General features: G+C 41.5%; 1 protein-coding gene across 3 annotated transcripts in view; it reads right to left on the bottom strand.

The window, feature by feature from the left end:
• The window catches only part of celf3a (cugbp, Elav-like family member 3a), a 22,433-nt gene extending 16,043 nt beyond the window's left edge, over positions 1-6,390 (bottom strand). For all 3 annotated transcript variants that reach the window (XM_030789494.1, XM_030789493.1, XM_030789492.1), the window contains exons 1-2: positions 6,246-6,390; positions 3,851-3,933 (exon numbers count right to left, since the gene is read on the bottom strand). In XM_030789494.1, the coding sequence (XP_030645354.1) occupies positions 3,851-3,933; positions 6,246-6,390 (228 nt within the window). The remainder of the gene's footprint in view (positions 1-3,850; positions 3,934-6,245) is intronic.
• Positions 6,391-9,003: the final 2,613 nt, after the last annotated feature.

Below are 9,003 nucleotides of genomic sequence, written 5' to 3' on the forward strand. Positions count from 1 at the left end.
CATTGAAACCAGGTGCTAGAAACTTCCATGAAAACTAACTGCCATGCATCCACAACACACTGATATCATTCAATACCCACACAGTACCTACAGAAAACCACGTCAGTCATGAGGAGTCTGGTCATTCTTTGCTGTTTGCGTGTAAAACGTGACACTACCCACACATATTTACTTATTTATTTATTTATTTACTTAGGTTTTGATCATTTGATTTGAAGTCTCATTTATCAGCACAACTAGGGGGAGAGACAGAAATCAAGCCAGAGAAAATGTTTCCGTGTCTTGATAAGTTTTCCCGACAAGGTGTTTGCAGGGATGCAGTCTATTGACGTCAGGCCCTCAGAATATAACCTTTTTTAAAAAAAAAAATAATTGTTTTTTTTAAAACGAATCAATTCACTTACCAAAACGACATTAAAACTGATTTGACAGAAAGGTAACCCAAGTCCGAAATAAAAGTGAAGAAACTCTTTTGCTTCCTCTGTGGAATCGATGAAATGTCCTAGTGCAGCCAGTTTGCTACTGTTTTTCACTGAAGTCAAACTCAAATGTGTGAGAAATGGCCGAGAGAAAAAGAGCACTCTATACTCTGTCTGCTGGAACATTGAGCCGTGTGTTCAGGAGCTGATCCTGTTTCAGTCTGTACAGAACAATTCACATTCTCAGGCATCTGATTCAGCTCTGTTCTCACTGACTGACACCATGAAAAAGACTTCACTCCAGCACACACACACACACACGCGCGCACGCACACACACACACAAAACAAACATGCTTTTTCATAAACAGATGTCTGTGTTTAAGCTCATAAAGGTTCTCTCCCCCGCAGTCCTCCCCCACCCCCACAGTCCAAATTTTCGTTCCCTCCTTCTCCCCCTTTCCTCCTCTCTCATTTACTACTCCATACAATGTTTCATTCTCTCTCTCAAAACATATGTACAAGCCAAACATTAGGTATTATTTTAGAAAACATTAAGCTGCATGACTCTGTTGGACTGGAACATGTAAGATCTAATCTGCAAACAGACAAAACACACACTCACTCAGTCGTCCCCCCCCCCCCCCCCCCCCCCCCCCCCCCCCCCCCCAGTCTGTGAGTCAGAGCACCTGCCTGTCCCTCCCCCACAACAGACACATTCCATACACTCTGTCTCCCTAAACACACACACACACACACACCCCTCTCCACACACACACAAACAACCCCCCCCCCCCCCCACACACTCACACACACACAAACAACCCCCCCCACCCCACACACACACACACATACACACACACACACACACAGTATAAGATATAGTATAGAGGTGGAGAGAGGACAGGAAAAAGGTAACAGATACGGTCAGAAAAGGAAAGATGGAGGGAGATTTTCTCCTGCACGTTGTGACTTCCACTCCAAACTGAACACAAAACCAGATGTAACTCCACTGATGCCATCTGTTCGTCCCTCTGTCTTTCCTCTGCCCCACTTTACCCCAATTCTCCCTTTTGTTTTAACCTGAACATACATACATAAATACGTACATACATACATACATACATAAATACGTACATACATACATACATACATATGCACATACATGCGTATATATACGCGCATGTGTGTGTGTGTGTGCATGTGTGTGTGTGTGTGTGTGTGTGTGTGTGTGCGTGTGTGTATGTGTCTGTGTCTTCAGTCCTGACAGAGAGAGAAAACAGGAGAGGGGTGAGAGACAGGCAGGGACACAGACCCGACAGAGTAAAAAAAAAATGAGTGTGAGAGAAGGGGAATGAAGGACAAGGGAGATGGAGGGAGAGAGAGAGAGAAGGAGAGAGAGAGACAGAGAGAGAGAAGGAGAGAGAGAGACAGAGAGAGACAGAGAGAGGACAGACAAATGACTGTAAACCCAGCAAAGGATAGTCCCTGTGAGTCACTCTCTCTCTCTCTCTCTCTCTCTCTCTCTCTCTCTCTCTCTCTCTCTCTCTCTCTCTCTCTCTCTCTCTATTCCAGAATTAGCCAGGAAACAGAGCGTTCCTGCTTCAGCCATTCATTTTAATCCAGTCTCAGATCAACACTGACGGACTGAAGGCAGGTGCTATCAGTCAGAGACCAGGCCTCCCAGATGGAGGAGAGGGGCGTGTCTGTGCTAATGATGTGGCATTCACTGGAGGCAGAGTGGTGCATGTGAATATGTGAATGGATTGTGGTTGGCTCTGGAGTGCTGGAGAGGCTTAAGTGAGTCAGAGGGGTGTATTTGGACAGAAGATGGGGTGGAAATGTGGGGGCGGAGACAGAGGGAAGGAATAGTGGAAAAGGAAGAGGTGGGGAGGGAGAAAAGTAGGATTTAAGGGGAGCGGGGGGGGGGGGGGGGGGGGGGGGCGATCTCCTCTTCGAAGGGGTTAGCCAGGTCACACACTGTCATGCCAATAATGGGATTTCTAGTGAGGCAATTAGCTCCTGACAAACACACACACACACACACACATGCACACACACACACACACACACAGGCAGGCAGGCAGGCAGGTGTTTTTTGTAAATGTCCAGTTTAACTGAGCATCTTGTCACTCTGTGATCATAGCTGCTGGATTATCAAAGTCCACACTGATGAAGTCACTACCAGTACCTAAAACCAGAGCTCCGTCAGAGGATGCCACTGGGATGCCTGGTGTGTAATAATCTCTACAGTTTGGAGCTGGGTCGTAGATGAAGCCACATTACGTGGTCGTCTCTAAATGCTGTCGGGAACAATCGAAGTTTAATTCGCCTTCGTCCAAACCCACACAAAAACACAAGCAGATGCAGATGTTCTCATTCGTATATGAGTCCTCTGATTCTGCCAGAGGTTCATTAGAGGTCACGTGTACATCACGTCTGTAACGTCACACTTCCTTTCACACAGCCGAAGCGATTACTGCCCAAAAAAAAATATTATTATTATTATTACTAATTCATCACTTTTGTTGTGCCAAGTTTATGAATGAATCAATCAGTCAGTGAAAAAGACAGAGGACAAAAACAAAGGCTAATAATAATAATAATAACAATAATAATAATAAAAAGTCCTATCATTACTGTAGTTCGGCTCTCTCACAGTGGAGCCTCTCATTAGGCTGTGTATTGTTCATTTCTCTGTGCTGCTTTTCTTTTCTGATCTAAAATGAAGCTTTCTTCTTGATGACTCATCCTGGGATAAAAGATCTTTTATAAGTGAATCAAAAGCAAACTGGAGGAGACTGGCCATTACTGCTCTGTCATATTCCGCCCTTTTCTCACGCAGTCACGATGCTCTCACAACCCCGTCAAAAGCCGCTAATTTGACTCTCATTTGAATAAGAGGGTCGGGTATGTGTGATGCAGGCCAGGTGGTTTGAACTGTCCGAGTACAGACCATAATAATCACATGGTAGTGTTAGTATAAGGCTCGTGCAGCTTAGGTTCAGCTGTGCTGATATGAGACAGATCTGGTGTCTTGGAGACCCAAACTGTGTGTGAGACCCAAAAAAAAAAAAAAAAAAAGCTCTTTTTTGGTGCCAAACTGGTATTTCTGCCAAACAGAATAAACAGGTAAATGATTCAGTGAACTGTGAAAACCTGAGTCACGGAACATCAGAGACTCTGAGATCTTCCAGACTCACAGGAGAGGGTTTTGACAAGTCCTCATTCCCAAAATGCTAACAGTGAGACTGCTGTTCGCAAGGCTATTATTTGACTGGCGTAACTTAGTGAGGGGTTCCACCGGCTCTAACCACGCCTCTTTTTTCATGGCCCCGCCCCACTGGGTTCAGGACAAGTGACGTGAGGCACTCACACCTGGCAACGTGCTGAATGAACTGCCCCATGGGACAGGGGGTGTGAGATACTCACCCCTGGAAGTGTTTTCTGTTCATGCAGAGCATTCTGGGCTTTGACGGCTGACTCCCGCGCACAGTACGTCAGGAAGGCACATCCTGATGGAAAATAAAAACACACGAACAATGTCGTAAAATCATGCCATATATACACCACACTAAAATTATATAAATAACATAAGTATATATATATATATATATATATATATATATATATATATATATATACACATATATTCCACATTAAGAACATGGGAAAATAATAATGCATTTCTAAATATAGACCATACTAAAGACAGTGATATACCATAAAAAAATTCTAGGTATATAGGTCATACTAAACAAAGATAAGAAATATCATAAAACAATTCAACATATAAACAATACTAAAGAACATGAGAAAAGTCACACAATGATGTCTTTAGAACAAACAAGTGATGAAATGTAAATGACAGACTTATGAAATAAACACATTTTACAGTTTTACAGTGCATTCGAGATGTAATAACAAAGTAAATACATTTTTTGGGCACACAGATAAAGGCTACTACCTTACTTGTCTCAAAAACTGACATTCCTGATTTTATAGTCCATCTACCATCGCAAAAAAAAAAAAAACATGACATTCCCCAACACTGTAGTTTTAATAAGCCAACCCCAAAAAACACCGTTTAAAGCCTAGAGGTAGCACTCACACTAACCCTAAAGGTCAACTCCAGAAAGGTCAGGCCTACACACACTGGATATCCTCCCATAGCCTCTACTATGCTAGCACCATTATTATTATTATTATTATTATTATTATTATTGTTGTTGTTGTTGTTGTTGTTACTACTACTACTACACAGAAAGAAGCAATAAAAAGGGCCAAGTATTTGCATAAGCGTGTGTCATTTTGGCCTCTCAGTGACTAATGCCAGCCATGTCACAAGGCCCATGAAAACCTAAACACTGCACTGGGAGGACAGGTCTGAACATCCTGTTGAGTGACAATGTTCTGTTAATTGATTGGCTGGCAGATTTGCCATTTTTCATTACAGACATATTTAATGTCCAGTGTAAAATTAGATTGTTTTACAGCTGCTCTTAGTGCCCGCCCCTATTAATCAGACCACCGTTCACACTGATTCAAAAAGGGCGTATTTCCAAAAAGCTAAAACAATTGTGGATGCTTGGGGACACACCAGACTTGACACAAATTTGATGTTGATCGATGAAACAGGATTTCCGCACATTTCAGAGATGTTCTGCTGAATGGAACTGCAGAATGCTATACATGTTTTAGAAACCATCTAACCACCTACTATCATGTTCACTCCCACTGATGGACAAAAAAAAATCTGATCAAATCTATTTTTTTTTTTCTTTTTCGGAAGCTTAAACCCTTTCTCTAATTTTCCATCAAATATTAAGATCTTTGGGAACAACACTTGGCTTCACGTATGTGACAAAGATCCAAACTTATACCTTACACAGCATAGAAATAAAATTGCTGCTTTGAACTGGTTGCTGTTTTTCACCTGAGAGTAAGTAGAGGTGAAGACCTTAACCACGGTGTAGCGTATACTAACATAGGCCTTTATTCCTGTGCTCATGTTAACTAAGAAAAGCCCCTGTGTTGTTTTGTGTGGCTGACACAGGCTCCTGCTACGAAACAAGACAGAGAGGAAGCGCATGCAAACAAAATGGTGCCAAAGCCTGGTCCCTAGAATAATAATAATAATAATAATAATAATAATAATAATAATAATAATAATAATGGATCAACTTATATAAGAACACTATGGTCAGAGTTCCTCACATTTAAATCTAAAAAAAGAACAGGTAAAAATATAGATAAAGGTTAAAAACTGCAAAAAATAGAAATAGACTCAGAAAATAATATTTTATGTTCGTTGTTCAGACAACAAACATTGTGGACAGACGGCTTTACAAGAAGAGGGGATGGAGCCTGTCTGGAGGCAGACGAGGATTACATGATCAGTCCAACGTCCAAACGGCAGCCACTAACGGGAACCACTGGACACACAAAACTGGGCCTTTAAATTTCCGACAGGTACTGCCCAGCACATCGACAACCCCGGGGATAACATACAACGACCCCATTGCCAGTTTAGTGTGCTCAAATGATAACTTTCATTACACACATCTGTTGCATAGATGTGACGTTGCGTACATTTCTTTTGCTTCCCTGAAATACCATGTTTCAAACCTTGCCCCTTCTCCGTGGAAACAGGACTGAAGTGGGATTATTATAAGCATTTACAATTCATGGGCTGACGTTATGAGGTGCAATTCTCATTTATTTTCATAGTGCCTGGCTTTGGTACTAAGTTGCCAACAGTTTTTTTTAGGGGTAAAAATCCAAAATACCTATTTTCTATTAGATGATATCACCGTATTTGAGTTACCTTTGTGCATTCCCGTATACTTGTCCTTAATCACTGTCAATTCATAGATTTTGCCGAACTGCTCGAAGATTGGCTTCAGGTCCTTCTCCTCCAAATTACGGGGGATCTGGCCGATAAAAAGCTTTATCGCGTCGGCCTCCTTCATTGAGACGATGCGAGGCGAAGCAAGGCGAGGCAAGGCTGCTGCGCGCGGTTTTCAGCACCAGAACAACTGGTTAGCGAGGGGTTTAAAAGGTCCGCGTGTCGTTAGGACTGAGGAGAGGAGGTTTTTCCAAAGCCACGCTCTGAGGAAGTTACAGAGGTAAACATCACACGGAAAGAGTGGTCACTGAACGTGTTTAAACAAAATAACGAATTGCTACATAAAACACAACTGATCTCTTTGATTACTTTTTTGGCCAACGGTAAGTCATTACAAATTTGTTTGACACTGTCCAGCAAAAAGGGCCGTGAGCGACGAATCTAGAATGCCAGGAATGGGAATAGCCCACAATTAACTGTAATTTATAATATAAATATTACCTATAATATTCTACACAACAACCTATAAAATAAATAAAATAATATGTAAAATAACTCATGAAATATATAAAATAACTTAAATATCGAATTTGGCACTTTATTGTCACATATGTCGATATAGTTATTTAGTTTGTAAATGTAACCCTTTACATTAACAAGAGAAATATAAATAAATGCATAGTTTAGTTAGTGTTTTTTGGGCAAGTACCCTAGAGACGTGTGGCTTTTGGCGTAGTCCGTGTCAAAGGTGTGTTGTTCTTTGTCACTATATTGGCAAGTTACCATCCAAACGTAATCTAGAACTATGAATCACTGCGCTCTACAAAATACATCTTGAACGACGCTATCACAACTGTGCAGTCTTTAAACGCATATTTGTATGTGGTAACATCTTACCTGACTGTCCTTTCGGAATCTTTTCCTTTCTTGTTCTTCGCGTTCGCTTTTGCGGTTTTAATCCCGCGGGATTGTTTGTTTATTTAGTTGTTGTCCTCTAAATTGTGTTGCGTCTATACCGTAGCCTATTAAGTGCTCCAGTTTTTCCGAGATCTGGTAATCTGAAACAGTTGCCAGATTGTGTGTAACGAAATCCGTGAGTCGATCACTCCTTGCTCGTCTTTGTCGCTCTTTGAAATGGTTATAGCCTGTGGATCCTTCTCTAATCAAATATCAGAGGTTGCCTCTGTTTCGGACGGCTAACTTTAAGTCAGTTTTAGTTATTTTTATCGGCTTGTCATCTACATATTAAAAATGTGGCAGTGATGGAGACGCACGGTTGACCAGCCTGTGTTTCTTTAGTTGGCACCCGCTCCGTATAGCCCCTTGCTTGTCATATACCGGTGTCTCTAACCCTTCATCTGGGTGTGGAACGCCGTGATGCCGACAGGGAGTGTCTACATGTTCCGTCATGAGGACTACTTCGACACAAATCTAGTGACTGCCATTGAACCGAACAATTGATCCGTTGCATAAAGCTCACAGTCTTGAGTAGACATAGCTCCCGGAAAAGCTACCTCTTTTTTGTACTTTGATCAGAGATTATTTTTACAAAGCACTGAACTGTTTACAGTTAGAAGGAAAACCGTCACGGAGATAAGCTATTTTTGTGCATAGACTATGTCAAGGCCTATGTTAAAATATCTAACGCTAACAAAAAAGCTACAGTTCAGTCGGTTTCTCAAATAAAAATTATTTTGTAATTTTTGGGATATAGTACTGATATGAGTTTGTAGTGATCTTAACGACCGAGTCATTTGCGACCTTCGTTTTTCATGTGTAAGTGTAGTTGAACACGGTCCCTGACATCAAGGACGCAAATCCGCCTTTTGTTCTCATCGGGCTCTGACCGCGGTGCTGAAAATACTCTAATTCTTTTTCCCCTCAAATCGTCTGTACTAACAAAGAGGAGAGGACAGCTTATATCACTCCAAATTATTGCGGCGGGGCTTATAGGCCTACATTGATAATCTAAGGGTTTTCTGAACTTGTCGGAAAGGGACCGTGTATGTACAAACCTCCAACTCTTAATAATTAAGCATGTAAACAACACGTCACATGTTTGAACCAACCAGGAGTTATGAGGTTATGGTTTGCGTATGACTACGTTTAACGACACACTAACTGAAACTGACTTAATGAGCATATTACGGCCAGGGAGAAAAGCGTGCTTTTAGAGGAGTGACAGGGACCTGTCTTAATTCGCACAGAATGGCCACCATCTGCTGTACCCCCCTAAATCCCCTCTCTGTCCGCTCAGTATCCTAAAATCCATAGAAGGAGCTTAGAACTCACCTTTCAACCCTTCATCTGGAATTAAAACAACAAGTGGTCAACAATGCCCCGCAGCAACAGTTACCATTTCACAGCGGACAGTTGAGCACAGGAAAAGACTTGAGGATGACAATGTGCTGAAGTGCTGGCTCTGTAATCAATATGGATGTAACGACGACACCTGGTGGCGAAGTATGCTACAAGCAGCTTCAGCCAGTTTGCATCAACAAGCTATTATTTCGGAGGAGTTTGATGAAAACGGTTGGTACTTATCCTCTCGTAATTCTGTATTGATCAACAATTACAGTAGCCTATAATTACAGAAACATCTCTCTTTCATACACACATGAAAAAAAAACACTCCTACAAAAGAATAAAAAGACAATGAGCGTTTATTTTGATTTTCAAGTTAATTAACATTTTAAACGTCCTTCTAATTAGCATGAGGGGTTTTCAACTTCTCAGT

Source organism: Chanos chanos, chromosome 12 (genome assembly GCF_902362185.1).
Source record: "Chanos chanos chromosome 12, fChaCha1.1, whole genome shotgun sequence".
NCBI classification, from domain to species: domain Eukaryota; kingdom Metazoa; phylum Chordata; class Actinopteri; order Gonorynchiformes; family Chanidae; genus Chanos; species Chanos chanos.